General features: G+C 54.5%; 1 protein-coding gene across 1 annotated transcript; it reads left to right on the plus strand.

Annotated features, from left to right (window-relative positions):
- Positions 1-302: 302 nt before the first annotated feature.
- LOC306918683 (uncharacterized protein) lies at positions 303-7,464 on the plus strand (the record flags this gene model as incomplete). The annotated part of the gene is made up of 17 exons (XM_079531564.1): positions 303-374; positions 493-589; positions 2,850-2,972; positions 3,053-3,121; positions 3,208-3,291; positions 3,376-3,408; positions 3,566-3,784; positions 3,931-4,102; positions 4,175-4,401; positions 4,533-4,604; positions 4,753-4,916; positions 5,398-5,646; positions 5,731-6,016; positions 6,136-6,435; positions 6,550-6,597; positions 6,751-6,861; positions 7,054-7,464. 17 exons carry the CDS (start codon positions 303-305, stop codon positions 7,278-7,280), a joined length of 2,553 nt encoding a protein of 850 aa, XP_079387690.1. The 3' UTR covers positions 7,281-7,464.
- Between the last annotated feature and the right edge of the window lie 13,625 nt (positions 7,465-21,089).

Raw genomic sequence — 21,089 nt, forward strand, 5'->3', positions numbered from 1 at the left:
CCCTACGCCTAAGGTATTCCATGCGTTGACATGCATATAATTGATCCAGCTGGAGTTAATCAAGTCGGACCAGGTGTTGGTTATTGAAGCTAATGGCACACTATATATGTTTTGAGTCAGAGTGACTGTCAGACAGCATCAGACTTGCATGGAAGAAGGACTGACAAAGGACTAACAAGCAACCAAGAGGTTGGTATTTTTGTTAAATATTGTTCTACAAATTCTACATCAACTATCTTCTTTCGAAAAGACTATCAACATTGCATGGTTTGCAATCTGAAATCTTTATAATATTATACAGAATGGAACAACCAAGCCAGGAGGGAGACCCCCCGACACCGCCTGACACCACCACCAACCCTTCTCCTGAAGATGTAAGTACATCCTAAAAAGATGTGTGGCTGCAAACCTTTTTAGAGCGACCTAATCATTCAAATTCATTGTACCTTTCAACACAGGGATATACATTAATCCAATTATGTTTGTCTACAGACACATGATGACCAGGTCCTGGAGGAGCCACAATATTTGGTTCCAACAAATTCAGAGGGGGATTCGGAGGAAGAGGAATTTGTTATCGAGGTCAGAGGCAGGAGGAGGTACGAGATACTCCTCATTTACGCCCAATTTCTGGAGGCCAGACAGCGCATTCTGAGGAGACGCCTTCGACCTCCAGCCCGAGGATCTGGGGCCTCCGGAGGATCTGGGGCATCCTAAAAATGATTTGTTATTGTTTGTTTTGTTATTCCTTTTGTTTTTTCTTGCTTTTGATTTTTCCTAAATAAATGTTGTTCCTCTTACACGTAAATCTGAGTCATCCATTTATGAATAGTCTCTCCAAAAAATGGTAATATCATGTAGTGATATCATGTAGTTGGTGATTAGTGATAATTAGTGACAGGGGTTGGAGATAATTAAAATGTAATTGATATTCCAGTGGGCAGGGTTTGAGTGGTTTTGGGGTGGGGGGCTAGCAAAGGGTTTAGGGGCAATTAATATGTAGAGGGAGGGTTCTTAATGGGTCTGGGGTATGTGGTCTTTATTGTGTAAATGTTGGGGCACAGAGGATAACTCTGTCTTGAATGGTTTTTCTATTCCATTCATTTAGATTTTATGGTTAGGCTAGGGTTGCCCAATTTCACATCATATCCATTATGAATGGATTTGATTGGTTAGATAATTTCATCCCAAATTGGTTGAAAAAAATATTAAATTTGATAGGAGTTTGGGTACCCAATTCCTTATCAAATCCATGCATTCTTTCCATGTCGACCACACTCATCCAAACACTTGCCTTTGCCCAACATCCTATCAATTCCATGTTTTATATAGCCCAATTACTGACAACAACCCTACCCATGTCAAATTAATGACTAATTGACAGAATTTGTTTCACCTGCTGGAAGGGTTTATAAGGGAGGGGAAGTGCCATGTGCTTCATTCATTGTCTGTATTGAGAGAGGGAGAGAGTGCTGCAAGCTGCTAGATAACTCACATTACAATCAACTGAATCCTGCATTCCAACAACGCATCAACATGCCTGTGAGTAAATATTCTATATTTTTGGGGCCTATGATTTGGTGGTTAGATTTTGCTAGATTTTGGGTTAGGTTTTGGTGAAGTATAATTGATTTTCATTTTCAACATGTGTGTACATTTTGGGGAGCAGAGAATAATTCTATCAAAATGGTTTTAAAAAGGGATGGATTTCTGGATGGAGAAATCAACAATGGAAAACCTTTCCATTAACTGTACTAATCCCAATTTTTAACTTTTTTTTTAGGCTACCGTGGACAAAGTCCATTGTCCAATATGCTCAAAGGTGGTCTTCCTTACCTCCCACCTGAAAAAAGGCCACAAGGTCACAAATAATGTGGAGAGGCTTCTCATCCAGGACTATGCATATGGAAGGTAAAGTTGACTCCTGCAGTGTTATTTTTTAATGAGAACATGATTATTGTGTAATGGTGCGCTTTCTACACTGGTTTGGCTTACCTTGTATACATTTGTTTTGTAACTGTAGAGTCAAAAAAATGGACTATCCCACCTGTGACATTTGTGGCAAGAAGAACAATGCACGCATTGATAAGCATCTTGCTGACGTCCACCTGATAGAAGTAAGTTAATTATGTGTGCTTGCTACTTAACCACTTAAACCTTAGCATTGGTATTGCGAAGAAAGCTGAAAAAAGCCTGCTATGTTAGGGTATTTTGCACTGTTATTGGGCCAATACCCTAAAACTCTGCAACCCAGCTAAGTATTAACCTCTCTTACTTTTTCACCCAATTACCAGTCATCACCCTAACCGGTTCAAGTGGTTAACAACTAGAACCACCCAAACAAATAATTATAGTAAATTGTGTCCCAGATTGTTGAGACCTGATATTGGGTTAAAACAGATATGTGTCAGCTTGCATGTCTTATTCTCTAAAAAAAATCCCAATTAGGGGGCAACATGGCCTAACCCTTTGGAAAGACTTTCCCCCAGTTGGCTTCTGAGGGCCCCCGTGACATGGTGACCCCTAGAAGTCAAATCCTGTCAGGGAACACGCATTGGGTCAAAGTAGAATGCCAATGAATAGGAACCTCACTACCCCAACATCCTGTGATTGACCCGGTTGTACATTATTTTAACCTGTTGCTTTTCAACAGGGGGATGAAAAAAAGAGACTTGTAACAGCAGCGAAGCGCTTCTTGACCATCAGCAAATTGGCTGCCCTACGGGCCACGGGTGTCGGAATGGTCAGCCGGCTTGACCTGTTCGAAAGAGGCAGGTCCAATTACCATTGCAATTGTAAGTATACTTGTGTTGTTTTAAGGTCAACTACATTAATGTTTTTTTTAACAGCTACAGTGCCCAGTGCCCAGTGCCCAGTGCCCAGCACCCAGGCCCAGCGCCCAGGACCAGTGCCCAGGGCCCAGCGCCCAGTGCCCAGCCCTCCAGATAATCAGGCCAACCCCACCCAGCTGAGTAAGAACGATCACATTTCCAATTGTAAGAATACTTGTGTTGTTTAAGGGCAACTACATTAATAATGTTTATTTCAACAGCGACTGACGAAGTGGATGAGGTGTGCAGGGCCCTTGACCTGCTTGGGCCTACCTCCGACTCTATTGAGCGTAAGTGCAATTACTCATCCAATTGTGAGAATATACAATTGTGTTTTGTGTCCTTACATCTAGATTCATGATGTTTGTTTCAACAGCTCCAGGTGACGACATGTCCTCACCAGGTCCGGTGACACCTGTCACCTATGGGATGTCACCTCCGTCAACGTCAGGCGTTAAATGTGAGGGCAATAATTGTTCCAAATTGTAAGGATACTTGTGTTTGACAGCAAGGATATCCATATTAATGATGTTTGTTTTAACAGATCTGCCTACCAACCGCCCTTCAGGTCAAAAAGGTGAGAAAAATACTCTTCAAGTTAGGGTCTTTTGCATTTATGGGGTCATTTAACATAGGGATTGATATGAAGTTGTGCCTGACCAAATCAATATTGAATAATAAGGATGTTTGACAGCTTATCTATATTAATTATGTTTCTTCAAATTCAACCCCAGTCTGCTCGCAGTCGGCCTGCGTGGACCTGCGGGCAGAGTTTGAGAGGATTTTGGGTGAGAACCTGGAGCTGAGGAGGAGGCTGATGGAGCTCGAAACATTTAAAAAGGTCCACCTCACCCCGGTCAAGGGCACCGGCAGAAAGGCCACCCCGGTCAAGGGCACCGGCAGAAAGGCCACCGAGAAGACAAAGCTCTCGGAGGGGGAGCAGGGCCTCTTTTGTAAGTATTCTTTTCATTTTTACATTTTCTTAAATGGAATTTGTTAGTGACTTTGAGGATTTACGACATGTTGACGTGTGTCCTTTTGAAATGGGAAAAAAACATTTAAATCCTGTATTCACTCACAAATGTGTTTCTGTCAACAGCCATCATCATTGATGATTGGGTGGAACATCTTGTCTCTTTGAGACAAGACGACCCAAAATACCTGGACAACCAGCAGCAAAGAGGCAGACGTGCAGCTAAGGTCTGCAAGAGCCTGGGCTGTGTGGGGAAAGCCCACCTCCGTCCCCTCCTGGACCTGGACAAGACCAGAGAGTAGGTAGAGTCCACAGAGTTTCCACCAAAGACTAACTCCTTAGTTTTTAACTCATATATTGTCTTTCACAGCTTCTTTAGAGCACTGTCCAAAACGGCCAAACCCGGCACGTTAAAGACCTATGTTCTCGACTTTTTGGGCTTCCTGAGACACGTCAAAGGTGTACCCAGGTTCAGGAAGCAGTCCACCCTCACCCAGGTAGAGCTTGATAGTGTCCAGTACAGCATGTCGGCGATGCAGAAGAGCCTCACCGTCCCCTTGCTCGCCCAGAAATATGCAGTCCTCGTTAAGAAATCGAGTGAGTGTATTTACAGACCGTAATGTCATAGTTTTTTGGTTTGTCCAAGACACTGTATTCTCTATCAAACACAATGCCACAGCACACAGTAAGACCTTTATCTTAAACTAATTGTATGCATTTCTATACAGACGAGGAGCTGGACATAAATATGGAGATGAGGTTCCTGAAGGTCGCCGAGGATCGGCTGCCGGGGCTGCTCGGTAAGTAAACTTGTAAAGAAATATTCCTTTGAAGAAAGAAATAATGATACTTACCAGTGGACCTGCAACAAAAGGAATATTCAACACAAGTTGATATGTGTACCGGTTGTTAAACAAATGCCAAGTTTAAACTATCTTTTCTTTTTAGAACAACTCCAGGCCTGCTTCACACTCAATGCTGTGCAGGAGATACATGGGTTCCTGGCCGGATTCCTTGCGATCACGCACGGCCATCGGGCCGGTGTGTTCAAGAACCTGACAGTGTCTGAAGTGAACGATGCCAAACCCTCCAAGAGCGGATTTGTGATTTATGTGAGTCAAGACTTCTAACGATTCCATTATCAATGTGTATTTTTGTGGTACCATTATATTGGTAGAATTATTGGGGTCCCTGTTCCACATTTCATTAAACTAAAGAGGTTTATGTGATCAGGGTTAGTATGGTGACACTTTTTTGGGTGGAAACCTGAATGGACTTGATGGAAATTGTTTGCCCAACTTCTTATCATATACATTTATATTTACAACCAAAAAGTAATACATTCTATTTTCACCAACTTCCAGTGGTCTTATCATGTCTAAATGTCTTTGTGTGGTACCGTTATGTTGGTAGAATTATTGGGGTCCCTATAAACACCACTTTTCAGTGAACGTGCTCCATAAGAGGTTTCTGTGATCAGGGTTAGTATGGCGACACTTTTTTGGGTGGAAAACTTAATTGATTTGATAGGAAATGGTTTTCCCAACTTATTTTTCAACCCTAACATCAAACAATGATATCCACCTGTGGTAGGTTCGAAATCACAAATCATTCAACAGCCACGGTCCTGCCCCCCTGGCCTTGAAGAGGGAAGAGCTGCAGTGGCTGCTCGAACTCATAAACACCACCAAGTGTCAGGGGACCAGCACTGAACTTGTGTTTTGCACCAGCGGGGGGAAGGAGGTGCGAAACCTCGGAAAAAGAATTGAGAAGGTGTGGGGAATACTTGGGCTTGAAGGGAAGCCAACCTTCAACCTCATCAGGTCCTCAGCATCCAGCAAGGTAAATCTTTCAGACCAAGCACGTTTAACAGACAACTATTAAAGTTAAGTAGTATGATTTAGATCCTTTCTCTTCCATTCAAAGGCACGGAAAAGCCTTGATGTGACCAGCCGGGCAAAGGTCAGCAAGGCGATGAAGCATTCGGAGGAGACAGCCAGCCGCTTCTATATGAGCATCGCCGATGAGGAGGAGGTCATGACGGCCCGCGTCCTCCTCATGGAGGGGTACAAGCAGTGCAAGGCGGCGAAGGACAGCAGAGAGGCACGGGAGAAGGAACGGGAGGAGGCAGACGAGGACAAAAGGGAGGAGGCAATCAACGTCTCGGACACAAGCAACAGTGACTGTGATGTCCTGTATGATGATCGCTCCGGTGAGTGCCAATGCTGTACACGTATGCAAGATTCTCTTGAACCAAGATATTCAGCAATTACGTTGACCAGTTGACAACACACTATCAGACTAATTATGTTTTGTTCGATATTATTACAGAGTCCTCGACTTCATCTGAGGAGGAACAGGAGGAAAGAGGAGGAAAGAAGGAGGAAAGAAGGCTAGCACGAAAGCGGCAACGCTCTCCATCCTCCTCGACTTCATCTGAGGAGGAACAGGAGGAAAGAGGAGGAAAGAAGGAGGAAAGAAGGCTAGCACGAAAGCGGCAACGCTCTCCATCCTCCTCCCCTGTAGTGGTTCTTGTTGATAAAATAAAGTTCACCCCAAGAACAGAGAAGGCACTCAGAAGGATTAAGCCGCAAGACTTGAATCCTAGGATTCGACTGTTCAAAGGCTTAGGTAAGACATTTACAATTACTCTTCAAATTGTAAGAATACTTGTGTGTGACTGGATCAATAGGACTGGAATTGGTCCTGACAACCTATATGTTCTATTTGTTCCAACACCTCCAGAAGGACTAATGCAAAGAAAGGATGCTAACGCAGCTGCAGAGCACAAAAGTGAGAAAAAATACATGTAGAGGGTCCTTGGCCCTTATTGGGATATTTAACATAGGACTTGATATGACATTGGTCCTGACAACCTTCACACATGCAAAACAAAGGACATCGAATAATAATGGTGTCTAACATCCATAATGTTTGTTTCAACAGGAGAGGAGAGGTCAACAGGTGGCCCCCGTCGTGGACGAGTTCCTCACCGGCGTATCCTTCCGCCAATGTTTTCCCTGGGACTCCGTCCCTCCAGCCCAGCAGAGCCACAAGGTGAGAACAATTACTCAAGAGGAATTGGTGTGTGTGTGTGTGTGTGTGTGTGTGTGTGTGTGTGTGTGTGTGTGTGTGTGTGTGTGTGTGTGTGTGTGTGTGTGTGTGTGTGTGTGTGTGTGTGTGTGTGTGTGTGTGTGTGTGTGTGTGTGTGTGTCAGTAAAACTAAATAAATCATCTTTATTTCAACAGATAAAGCTCCCCGAGTAGTGGAAGGATCCACTGGAGGACTTCCACAACCTCCTTTCCCTGCCTCCCCCCCTCCTCCCACTACCTCCCTCATCCTCTTCCGAGACTCTGAGGCTGAGGAAGCCTCCCCCCTCCTCCCACTACCCCCCCCATCCGCTTCCAAGACTGAGGCTACCCCACTACCCCACCCCATCCAATTTGAAGACTCTGAGAACGAGGAAGCCTTCTAGCCCTGGCTAGATGTGAGCCGAACAGCACGGCTGTTTCTTTTTGTTTGTTTTAATTTTTTTCTCATTTAAGTCACCTGAGGCAGGTCGTTTTATTTTGTTTTTATCCCCAACCCCATTGTTTTATTTGTGTTGTGTGCCTTTGATAAGGCTATTGTGTTTCAGGCACAGTTGCCTCGTGTGTGTGTGTGTGTGTGTGTGTGTGTGTGTGTGTGTGTGTGTGTGTGTGTGTGTGTGTGTGTGTGTGTGTGTGTGTGTGTGTGTGTGTGTGTGTGTGCGTGAAAAAATAATAAATGTTTGAACTTTGAGCTATGGTTGTTTCTTTCAAGACTTTGGTTGGCCAGGGATACGTGTGAGGCTTTGGTTAAGATTTAGAGATAATTCATGTAATTGATATGCTATTGGGCTGGGTTGATGGGTTCTGGGGCTAACATAGGGTTTAGGGACAATTTTGGGTGAAAAATGAATGGACTTGATAAGATATTGGGGTGCCCAATTCCGTATCAATTCCATTCATTCCTCACCCAATATCTGAAACTGGCTTAGGGATTGGGGGGGCACTTTGGGGGGACACTGTGGGGCACTGTCTGGGGAGGCACTTGGGGGACACTTGGGGGGGGCACTGTCTTGGGAGGCATTGGGGGGGGGCACTGGGGGGACACTGGGGGCACTGTCTGGGGATGGACTGGGGGGGCACTTGGGGGAACTGTCTGGGGAGGCACTTGGGGGACACTGGGGGGGCACTGTCTGGGGGGGCACTTGGGGAGGCACTGGGGGGGGGGGCACTGAGGGGGCACTGTCTGGGGAGGCACTGGGGGGACAGTGGGGACTTTTTGGTTGAAAAAAATATTGATTTGATATATTTGGTATACCCAATTCCATATCAATTCCAATGTATGCTTACCCAATATCTGAAACCGGAAGTGAGTCCTTTTTTGGGTGGAAAAAGGAATTGATTTGATAAGATATTGTTTACCCAATTCCATATCCATTCCATTCAATTAGGGTTACCCAATTCCATTCTGAAATGCAGGTGGGCGGGGCTTAGGGCTAACTCTAACCATAACCTGGGGCTTAGGCACTTGGGGGGGGGGGGGGGGACACACTGTCTGGGAAGGCACTGGGGGACCCTGGGGGGGGCACTTGGGGGGGGCACTGTCTGGGGAGGCATTGGGGGGGCACTTGGGGGGGGGGCACTGTCTTGGGAGGCATTGGGGGGCACTTGGGGCGGGGGGCACTTGGTGGACACTGGGAGGGGCACTTGGGGGGGCACTGTCTGGGGAGGCACTTGGGGGACACTGGGGGGAACTGTCTTGGGAGGCATTGGGGGGGCACTTGGGGGGGGCACTGGGGGGACACTGTCTGGGGATGGACAGGGACTTGGGGGAACTGTCTGGGGAGGCACTTGGGGGACACTGGGGGGCACTGTCTGGGGAGGCACTTGGGGGACACTGTCTTGGGAGGCATTGGGGGGCACTTGGGGGGGGGGCACTGGGGGGACACTGGGGGGCACTGTCTGGGGATGGACTGGGATTTGGGGGAACTGTCTGGGGAGGCACTTGGGGGACACTGGGGGGGCACTGTCTGGGGAGGCACTTGGGGGACACTTGGGGGGGCACTGAAAAAAAATTCAGGCACTGGGGGTGGGGGGCACTTGGGGAGGCACTGGGGGGGCACTTGGGGAAGCACTGGGGGGGGGCACTGAGGGGGCACTGTCTGGGGAGGCACTAGGGGGACACTGGGGGACACTGGGGGGGAGAAACCGGAAGTGAGACTTTTTGGGTGAAAAAAATGAATTGATTTGATAAGATATTGGGGTGCCCAATTCCATATAAATTCCATTCATTTTTCACCCAATATCTGAAAACCGAAAGTGATACCTGTTTGGGTGAAGAAATGAATTGATTTGATAAGATATTGGGGTGCCCGATTCCGTATCAATTCCATTAATTTCTCACCCAATATCTGAAACTGGAAGTGATACCTTCTTGGGTGAAGAAATGAATTGATTTGATAAGATATTGGGGTGCCCAATTCCATATCAATTCCATTCCATTAGGGTTACCCAATTCCATATCAATTCCATTCTGAAATGCAGGTGGGCGGGGCTTAGGGCTAACCCTAACCCTAACCCAGGGGCTTAGGCACTTGGGGGGTGGGGCACTGTCTGGGGAGGTATTGGGGGGGCACTTGGGGGGGGGGGGCAGTGGGGTGACACTGGGGGCCACTGTCTGGGGATGGACTGGGGGGGCACTTGGGGGACACTTGGGGGGGGCAATGTCTGTGGAGGCACTTGGGGAACACTTGGGGGGCACTTGAGGAGGCACTGGGTGGGGGCACTGAGGGGGCACTGTCTGGGGAGGCACTGGGGTGGCACTTGGGGGCACTGTCTGGGGAGGCACTTGGGGGACACTGGGGGGGCACTTAGGGTTACACTTAGTCATTTTTTCGATTTTGTTTACCCAATTCCATATCAATTCCATTCAATTAGGGTTACCCAATTCCATATCAATTCCATTCTGAAATGCAGGTGGGCGGGGCTTAGGGCTAACCCTAACCCTAACCCAGGGGCTTAGGCACTTGGGGGGGCACTGTCTGGGGAGGCATTGGGGGGCTCTTGGGGGGGGCACTGGTGGGACACTGGGGGGCACTGTCTGGGGATGGACTGGGGGGGCACTTGGGGGAACTGTCTGGGGAGGCACTTGGGGGACACTTGGGGGGGCAATGTCTGGGGAGGCACTTTGGGGACACTTTGGGGGGCACTTGGGGGGGCACTGTCTGGGGAGGCACTTGGGGGACACTGGGGGGGCACTTGGGGAAGCACTGGGGGGGGGCACTGAGGGGGCACTGTCTGGGGAGGCACTAGGGGGACACTGGGGGACACTGGGGGGGAGAAACCGGAACTTGGGGGACACTGTCTGGGGAGGCACTGGGGGGCACTTGGTGGGGCACTGTCTGGGGAGGGACTGGGGGGACACTGGTGGGAAACTTGGGAGGGCACTGTCTGGGGAGGCACTGGGGGGACACTGGGGGGGCACTTGGGGACACTGGGGGGGCACTTGGGGGGCACTGGGGGGGCACTTGGGGGGAGCACTGTCTGGGGAGGCACTGGGGGACACTGGGGGGTACTGTCTGGGGAGGCACTGGGGGGCACTGTCTGGGGAGGCACTTCGGGGGCACTTGGGGGGCACTGTCTGGGGAGGCACTTGGGGGGCACTTGCGGGGCACTGTCTGGGGAGGCACTGGGGGGACACTGGGGGGGAGAAACCGGAAGTGAGACTTTTTGGGTGAAAAATGAATGGACTTGATAAGATATTGGGGTGCCCAATTCTGTATCAATTCCATTCATTTTTCACCCAATATCTGAAAACCGGAGGTGATACTTTTTGGGTGACAAATGAATGGACTTGATAAGATATTGGGGTGCCCAATTCCATATCAATTCCATTCATTTTTCACCCAATATCTGAAACTGCAGGTGGGCGGGGCTTAGGGATATTATTTTGGCCAAAATGGGGGGGATTGGGGGGGCACTTTGGGGGGCACTGTCTGGGGAGGCACTGTGGGGACACTGGGGGTGGGGGGAACTTGGGGGACACTGTCTGGGGAGGCACTGGGGGGCACTTGGTGGGGCACTGTCTGGGGAGGGACTGGGGGGACACTGGTGGGAAACTTGGGAGGGCACTGTCTGGAGAGGAACTGGGGGGACACTGGGGGGGCACTTGGGGGGAGCACTGTCTACGGAGGCACTGGCACAATATCTGAAACCCGGAGGTGATACTTTTTGGGTGAAAAATGAATGGACTTGATAGGATATTGGTGTGCCCAATTCCATATCAATTCCATTCATTTTTCACCCAATATCTGAAACTGCAGGTGGGCGGGGCTTAGGGATATTATTTTGGCCAAAATGGGGGGGATTGGGGGGGCACTTTGGGGGGCACTGTCTGGGGAGGCACTGTGGGGACACTGGGGGTGGGGGGAACTTGGGGAGGCACTGGGGGGACACTGAGGGGGCACTGTCTGGGGAGGCACTGGGGGGACACTGGGGGGGCACTTGGGGACACTGGGGGGGCACTTGGGGGGCACTGGGGGGGCACTTGGGGGGAGCACTGTCTGGGGAGGCACTGGGGGACACTGGGGGGTACTGTCTGGGGAGGCACTGGGGGGCACTGTCTGGGGAGGCACTTCGGGGGCACTTGGGGGGCACTGTCTGGGGAGGCACTTGGGGGGCACTTGCGGGGCACTGTCTGGGGAGGCACTGGGGGGACACTGGGGGGGAGAAACCGGAAGTGAGACTTTTTGGGTGAAAAATGAATGGACTTGATAAGATATTGGGGTGCCCAATTCTGTATCAATTCCATTCATTTTTCACCCAATATCTGAAAACCGGAGGTGATACTTTTTGGGTGACAAATGAATGGACTTGATAAGATATTGGGGTGCCCAATTCCATATCAATTCCATTCATTTTTCACCCAATATCTGAAACTGCAGGTGGGCGGGGCTTGGGGATATTATTTTGGCCAAAATGGGGGGGATTGGGGGGGCACTTTGGGGGGGACTGTCTGGGGAGGCACTGTGGGGACACTGGGGGTGGGGGGAACTTGGGGAGGCACTGGGGGGACACTGAGGGGGCACTGTCTGGGGAGGCACTGGGGGGACACTGGGGGGGCACTTGGGGACACTGGGGGTGGGGGGAACTTGGGGGGCACTTGGGGGGCACTGGGGGGACACTGGGGGGGCACTTGGGGGGAGCACTGTCTGGGGAGGCACTGGGGGGACATTGGGGGACACTGGGGGGGCACTGTCTGGGGAGGCACTGGGGGGACACTGGGGGGGCACTTGGTGGGGCACTGTCTGGGGAGGGACTGGGGGGACACTGGTGGGGCACTTGGGGGGGGGCACTGTCTAGGGATGCACTGGGGGGACACTGGGGGACACGGGGGGCACTTGGGGGACACTGGGGGGGCACTTGGGGGCACTGGGGGGACACTGGGGGACACTGGGGGGGGGGTGGGGGGCTACTTGGGGGGAGCACTGTCTGGGGAGGCACTTGGGGGGGCACTGTCTGGGGAGGCACTGGGGGGACACTGGGGGACATGGGGGGGCACTGGGGGGACACTGTGGGGGCACTTGGGGGCCACTGGGGGGACACTGGGGGACACTGGGGGCGGTACTTGGGGGGAGCACTGTCTGGGGAGGCACTTGCGGGGCACTTGGAGGGGCACTGTCTGGGGAGGCACTGGGGGGACACTGGGGGGCACTGTCTGGGGAGGCACTTGGGGGGCACTTGGGGGGGCACTGTCTGGGGAGGCACTGGGGGGACACTGGGGGGAGAAACCGGAAGTGAGACTTTTTGGGTGAAAAATGAATGGACTTGATAGGATATTGGGGTGCCCAATTCCATATCAATTCCATTCATTTTTCACCCAATATCTGAAACTGCAGGTGGGCGGGGCTTAGGGATATTATTTTGGCCAAAATGGGGGGGATTGGGGGGGCACTTTGGGGGGCACTGTCTGGGGAGGCACTGTGGGGACACTGGGGGTGGGGGGAACTTGGGGGACACTGTCTGGGGAGGCACTGGGGGGCACTTGGTGGGGCACTGTCTGGGGAGGGACTGGGGGGACACTGGTGGGAAACTTGGGAGGGCACTGTCTGGAGAGGAACTGGGGGGACACTGGGGGGGCACTTGGGGGGAGCACTGTCTACGGAGGCACTGGCACAATATCTGAAACCCGGAGGTGATACTTTTTGGGTGAAAAATGAATGGACTTGATAGGATATTGGTGTGCCCAATTCCATATCAATTCCATTCATTTTTCACCCAATATCTGAAACTGCAGGTGGGCGGGGCTTAGGGATATTATTTTGGCCAAAATGGGGGGGATTGGGGGGGCACTTTGGGGGGCACTGTCTGGGGAGGCACTGTGGGGACACTGGGGGTGGGGGGAACTTGGGGAGGCACTGGGGGGACACTGAGGGGGCACTGTCTGGGGAGGCACTGGGGGGACACTGGGGGGGCACTTGGGGACACTGGGGGGGCACTTGGGGGGCACTGGGGGGGCACTTGGGGGGAGCACTGTCTGGGGAGGCACTGGGGGACACTGGGGGGTACTGTCTGGGGAGGCACTGGGGGGCACTGTCTGGGGAGGCACTTCGGGGGCACTTGGGGGGCACTGTCTGGGGAGGCACTTGGGGGGCACTTGCGGGGCACTGTCTGGGGAGGCACTGGGGGGACACTGGGGGGGAGAAACCGGAAGTGAGACTTTTTGGGTGAAAAATGAATGGACTTGATAAGATATTGGGGTGCCCAATTCTGTATCAATTCCATTCATTTTTCACCCAATATCTGAAAACCGGAGGTGATACTTTTTGGGTGACAAATGAATGGACTTGATAAGATATTGGGGTGCCCAATTCCATATCAATTCCATTCATTTTTCACCCAATATCTGAAACTGCAGGTGGGCGGGGCTTAGGGATATTATTTTGGCCAAAATGGGGGGGATTGGGGGGGCACTTTGGGGGGGACTGTCTGGGGAGGCACTGTGGGGACACTGGGGGTGGGGGGAACTTGGGGAGGCACTGGGGGGACACTGAGGGGGCACTGTCTGGGGAGGCACTGGGGGGACACTGGGGGGGCACTTGGGGACACTGGGGGTGGGGGGAACTTGGGGGGCACTTGGGGGGCACTGGGGGGACACTGGGGGGGCACTTGGGGGGAGCACTGTCTGGGGAGGCACTGGGGGGACATTGGGGGACACTGGGGGGGCACTGTCTGGGGAGGCACTGGGGGGACACTGGGGGGGCACTTGGTGGGGCACTGTCTGGGGAGGGACTGGGGGGACACTGGTGGGGCACTTGGGGGGGGGCACTGTCTAGGGATGCACTGGGGGGACACTGGGGGACACGGGGGGCACTTGGGGGACACTGGGGGGGCACTTGGGGGCACTGGGGGGACACTGGGGGACACTGGGGGGGGGGGGGGGCTACTTGGGGGGAGCACTGTCTGGGGAGGCACTTGGGGGGGCACTGTCTGGGGAGGCACTGGGGGGACACTGGGGGACATGGGGGGGCACTGGGGGGACACTGTGGGGGCACTTGGGGGCCACTGGGGGGACACTGGGGGACACTGGGGGCGGTACTTGGGGGGAGCACTGTCTGGGGAGGCACTTGCGGGGCACTTGGAGGGGCACTGTCTGGGGAGGCACTGGGGGGACACTGGGGGGCACTGTCTGGGGAGGCACTTGGGGGGCACTTGGGGGGGCACTGTCTGGGGAGGCACTGGGGGGACACTGGGGGGAGAAACCGGAAGTGAGACTTTTTGGGTGAAAAATGAATGGACTTGATAGGATATTGGGGTGCCCAATTCCATATCAATTCCATTCATTTTTCACCCAATATCTGAAACTGCAGGTGGGCGGGGCTTAGGGATATTATTTTGGCCAAAATGGGGGGGATTGGGGGGGCACTTTGGGGGGCACTGTCTGGGGAGGCACTGTGGGGACACTGGGGGTGGGGGGAACTTGGGGGACACTGTCTGGGGAGGCACTGGGGGGCACTTGGTGGGGCACTGTCTGGGGAGGGACTGGGGGGACACTGGTGGGAAACTTGGGAGGGCACTGTCTGGAGAGGAACTGGGGGGACACTGGGGGGGCACTTGGGGGGAGCACTGTCTACGGAGGCACTGGCACAATATCTGAAACCCGGAGGTGATACTTTTTGGGTGAAAAATGAATGGACTTGATAGGATATTGGTGTGCCCAATTCCATATCAATTCCATTCATTTTTCACCCAATATCTGAAACTGCAGGTGGGCGGGGCTTAGGGATATTATTTTGGCCAAAATGGGGGGGATTGGGGGGGCACTTTGGGGGGCACTGTCTGGGGAGGCACTGTGGGGACACTGGGGGTGGGGGGAACTTGGGGAGGCACTGGGGGGACACTGAGGGGGCACTGTCTGGGGAGGCACTGGGGGGACACTGGGGGGGCACTTGGGGACACTGGGGGGGCACTTGGGGGGCACTGGGGGGGCACTTGGGGGGAGCACTGTCTGGGGAGGCACTGGGGGACACTGGGGGGTACTGTCTGGGGAGGCACTGGGGGGCACTGTCTGGGGAGGCACTTCGGGGGCACTTGGGGGGCACTGTCTGGGGAGGCACTTGGGGGGCACTTGCGGGGCACTGTCTGGGGAGGCACTGGGGGGACACTGGGGGGGAGAAACCGGAAGTGAGACTTTTTGGGTGAAAAATGAATGGACTTGATAAGATATTGGGGTGCCCAATTCTGTATCAATTCCATTCATTTTTCACCCAATATCTGAAAACCGGAGGTGATACTTTTTGGGTGACAAATGAATGGACTTGATAAGATATTGGGGTGCCCAATTCCATATCAATTCCATTCATTTTTCACCCAATATCTGAAACTGCAGGTGGGCGGGGCTTAGGGATATTATTTTGGCCAAAATGGGGGGGATTGGGGGGGCACTTTGGGGGGCACTGTCTGGGGAGGCACTGTGGGGACACTGGGGGTGGGGGGAACTTGGGGGACACTGTCTGGGGAGGCACTGGGGGGCACTTGGTGGGGCACTGTCTGGGGAGGGACTGGGGGGACACTGGTGGGAAACTTGGGAGGGCACTGTCTGGAGAGGAACTGGGGGGGCACTTGGGGGGAGCACTGTCTACGGAGGCACTGGCACAATATCTGAAACCCGGAGGTGATACTTTTTGGGTGAAAAATGAATGGACTTGATAGGATATTGGTGTGCCCAATTCCATATCAATTCCATTCATTTTTCACCCAATATCTGAAACTGCAGGTGGGCGGGGCTTAGGGATATTATTTTGGCCAAAATGGGGGGGATTGGGGGGGCACTTTGGGGGGCACTGTCTGGGGAGGCACTGTGGGGACACTGGGGGTGGGGGGAACTTGGGGAGGCACTGGGGGGACACTGAGGGGGCACTGTCTGGGGAGGCACTGGGGGGACACTGGGGGGGCACTTGGGGACACTGGGGGGGCACTTGGGGGGCACTGGGGGGGCACTTGGGGGGAGCACTGACTGGGGAGGCACTGGGGGACACTGGGGGGTACTGTCTGGGGAGGCACTGGGGGGCACTGTCTGGGGAGGCACTTCGGGGGCACTTGGGGGGCACTGTCTGGGGAGGCACTTGGGGGGCACTTGCGGGGCACTGTCTGGGGAGGCACTGGGGGGACACTGGGGGGGAGAAACCGGAAGTGAGACTTTTTGGGTGAAAAATGAATGGACTTGATAAGATATTGGGGTGCCCAATTCTGTATCAATTCCATTCATTTTTCACCCAATATCTGAAAACCGGAGGTGATACTTTTTGGGTGACAAATGAATGGACTTGATAAGACATTGGGGTGCCCAATTCCATATCAATTCCATTCATTTTTCACCCAATATCTGAAACTGCAGGTGGGCGGGGCTTAGGGATATTATTTTGGCCAAAATGGGGGGGATTGGGGGGGCACTTTGGGGGGGACTGTCTGGGGAGGCACTGTGGGGACACTGGGGGTGGGGGGAACTTGGGGAGGCACTGGGGGGACACTGAGGGGGCACTGTCTGGGGAGGCACTGGGGGGACACTGGGGGGGCACTTGGGGACACTGGGGGTGGGGGGAACTTGGGGGGCACTTGGGGGGCACTGGGGGGACACTGGGGGGGCACTTGGGGGGAGCACTGTCTGGGGAGGCACTGGGGGGACATTGGGGGACACTGGGGGGGCACTGTCTGGGGAGGCACTGGGGGGACACTGGGGGGGCACTTGGTGGGGCACTGTCTGGGGAGGGACTGGGGGGACACTGGTGGGGCACTTGGGGGGGGGCACTGTCTAGGGATGCACTGGGGGGACACTGGGGGACACGGGGGGCACTTGGGGGACACTGGGGGGGCACTTGGGGGCACTGGGGGGACACTGGGGGACACTGGGGGGGGGGGGGGCTACTTGGGGGGAGCACTGTCTGGGGAGGCACTTGGGGGGGCACTGTCTGGGGAGGCACTGGGGGGACACTGGGGGACATGGGGGGGCACTGGGGGGACACTGTGGGGGCACTTGGGGGCCACTGGGGGGACACTGGGGGACACTGGGGGCGGTACTTGGGGGGAGCACTGTCTGGGGAGGCACTTGCGGGGCACTTGGAGGGGCACTGTCTGGGGAGGCACTGGGGGGACACTGGGGGGCACTGTCTGGGGAGGCACTTGGGGGGCACTTGGGGGGGCACTGTCTGGGGAGGCACTGGGGGGACACTGGGGGGAGAAACCGGAAGTGAGACTTTTTGGGTGAAAAATGAATGGACTTGATAGGATATTGGGGTGCCCAATTCCATATCAATTCCATTCATTTTTCACCCAATATCTGAAACTGCAGGTGGGCGGGGCTTAGGGATATTATTTTGGCCAAAATGGGGGGGATTGGGGGGGCACTTTGGGGGGCACTGTCTGGGGAGGCACTGTGGGGACACTGGGGGTGGGGGGAACTTGGGGGACACTGTCTGGGGAGGCACTGGGGGGCACTTGGTGGGGCACTGTCTGGGGAGGGACTGGGGGGACACTGGTGGGAAACTTGGGAGGGCACTGTCTGGAGAGGAACTGGGGGGACACTGGGGGGGCACTTGGGGGGAGCACTGTCTACGGAGGCACTGGCACAATATCTGAAACCCGGAGGTGATACTTTTTGGGTGAAAAATGAATGGACTTGATAGGATATTGGTGTGCCCAATTCCATATCAATTCCATTCATTTTTCACCCAATATCTGAAACTGCAGGTGGGCGGGGCTTAGGGATATTATTTTGGCCAAAATGGGGGGGATTGGGGGGGCACTTTGGGGGGCACTGTCTGGGGAGGCACTGTGGGGACACTGGGGGTGGGGGGAACTTGGGGAGGCACTGGGGGGACACTGAGGGGGCACTGTCTGGGGAGGCACTGGGGGGACACTGGGGGGGCACTTGGGGACACTGGGGGGGCACTTGGGGGGCACTGGGGGGGCACTTGGGGGGAGCACTGTCTGGGGAGGCACTGGGGGACACTGGGGGGTACTGTCTGGGGAGGCACTGGGGGGCACTGTCTGGGGAGGCACTTCGGGGGCACTTGGGGGGCACTGTCTGGGGAGGCACTTGGGGGGCACTTGCGGGGCACTGTCTGGGGAGGCACTGGGGGGACACTGGGGGGGAGAAACCGGAAGTGAGACTTTTTGGGTGAAAAATGAATGGACTTGATAAGATATTGGGGTGCCCAATTCTGTATCAATTCCATTCATTTTTCACCCAATATCTGAAAACCGGAGGTGATACTTTTTGGGTGACAAATGAATGGACTTGATAAGATATTGGGGTGCCCAATTCCATATCAATTCCATTCATTTTTCACCCAATATCTGAAACTGCAGGTGGGCGGGGCTTAGGGATATTATTTTGGCCAAAATGGGGGGGATTGGGGGGGCACTTTGGGGGGGACTGTCTGGGGAGGCACTGTGGGGACACTGGGGGTGGGGGGAACTTGGGGAGGCACTGGGGGGACACTGAGGGGGCACTGTCTGGGGAGGCACTGGGGGGACACTGGGGGGGCACTTGGGGACACTGGGGGTGGGGGGAACTTGGGGGGCACTTGGGGGGCACTGGGGGGACACTGGGGGGGCACTTGGGGGGAGCACTGTCTGGGGAGGCACTGGGGGGACATTGGGGGACACTGGGGGGGCACTGTCTGGGGAGGCACTGGGGGGACACTGGGGGGGCACTTGGTGGGGCACTGTCTGGGGAGGGACTGGGGGGACACTGGTGGGGCACTTGGGGGGGGGCACTGTCTAGGGATGCACTGGGGGGACACTGGGGGACACGGGGGGCACTTGGGGGACACTGGGGGGGCACTTGGGGGCACTGGGGGGACACTGGGGGACACTGGGGGGGGGGGGGGGGGCTACTTGGGGGGAGCACTGTCTGGGGAGGCACTTGGGGGGGCACTGTCTGGGGAGGCACTGGGGGGACACTGGGGGACATGGGGGGGCACTGGGGGGACACTGTGGGGGCACTTGGGGGCCACTGGGGGGACACTGGGGGACACTGGGGGCGGTACTTGGGGGGAGCACTGTCTGGGGAGGCACTTGCGGGGCACTTGGAGGGGCACTGTCTGGGGAGGCACTGGGGGGACACTGGGGGGCACTGTCTGGGGAGGCACTTGGGGGGCACTTGGGGGGGCACTGTCTGGGGAGGCACTGGGGGGACACTGGGGGGAGAAACCGGAAGTGAGACTTTTTGGGTGAAAAATGAATGGACTTGATAGGATATTGGGGTGCCCAATTCCATATCAATTCCATTCATTTTTCACCCAATATCTGAAACTGCAGGTGGGCGGGGCTTAGGGATATTATTTTGGCCAAAATGGGGGGGATTGGGGGGGCACTTTGGGGGGCACTGTCTGGGGAGGCACTGTGGGGACACTGGGGGTGGGGGGAACTTGGGGGACACTGTCTGGGGAGGCACTGGGGGGCACTTGGTGGGGCACTGTCTGGGGAGGGACTGGGGGGACACTGGTGGGAAACTTGGGAGGGCACTGTCTGGAGAGGAACTGGGGGGACACTGGGGGGGCACTTGGGGGGAGCACTGTCTACGGAGGCACTGGCACAATATCTGAAACCCGGAGGTGATACTTTTTGGGTGAAAAATGAATGGACTTGATAGGATATTGGTGTGCCCAATTCCATATCAATTCCATTCATTTTTCACCCAATATCTGAAACTGCAGGTGGGCGGGGCTTAGGGATATTATTTTGGCCAAAATGGGGGGGATTGGGGGGGCACTTTGGGGGGCACTGTCTGGGGAGGCACTGTGGGGACACTGGGGGTGGGGGGAACTTGGGGAGGCACTGGGGGGACACTGAGGGGGCACTGTCTGGGGAGGCACTGGGGGGACACTGGGGGGGCACTTGGGGACACTGGGGGGGCACTTGGGGGGCACTGGGGGGGCACTTGGGGGGAGCACTGTCTGGGGAGGCACTGGGGGACACTGGGGGGTACTGTCTGGGGAGGCACTGGGGGGCACTGTCTGGGGAGGCACTTCGGGGGCACTTGGGGGGCACTGTCTGGGGAGGCACTTGGGGGGCACTGGGGGGACACTGGGGGGGAGAAACCGGAAGTGAGACTTTTTGGGTGAAAAATGAATGGACTTGATAAGATATTGGGGTGCCCAATTCTGTATCAATTCCATTCATTTTTCACCCAATATCTGAAAACCGGAGGTGATACTTTTTGGGTGACAAATGAATGGACTTGATAAGATATTGGGGTGCCCAATTCCATATCAATTCCATTCATTTTTCACCCAATATCTGAAACTGCAGGTGGGCGGGGCTTAGGGATATTATTTTGGCCAAAATGGGGGGGATTGGGGGGGCACTTTGGGGGGCACTGTCTGGGGAGGCACTGTGGGGACACTGGGGGTGGGGGGAACTTGGGGGACACTGTCTGGGGAGGCACTGGGGGGCACTTGGTGGGGCACTGTCTGGGGAGGGACTGGGGGGACACTGGTGGGAAACTTGGGAGGGCACTGTCTGGAGAGGAACTGGGGGGGCACTTGGGGGGAGCACTGTCTACGGAGGCACTGGCACAATATCTGAAACCCGGAGGTGATACTTTTTGGGTGAAAAATGAATGGACTTGATAGGATATTGGTGTGCCCAATTCCATATCAATTCCATTCATTTTTCACCCAATATCTGAAACTGCAGGTGGGCGGGGCTTAGGGATATTATTTTGGCCAAAATGGGGGGGATTGGGGGGGCACTTT

Source organism: Electrona antarctica (assembly GCF_951216825.1).
Source record: "Electrona antarctica genome assembly, contig: scaffold_454, whole genome shotgun sequence".
Taxonomy (NCBI): domain Eukaryota; kingdom Metazoa; phylum Chordata; class Actinopteri; order Myctophiformes; family Myctophidae; genus Electrona; species Electrona antarctica.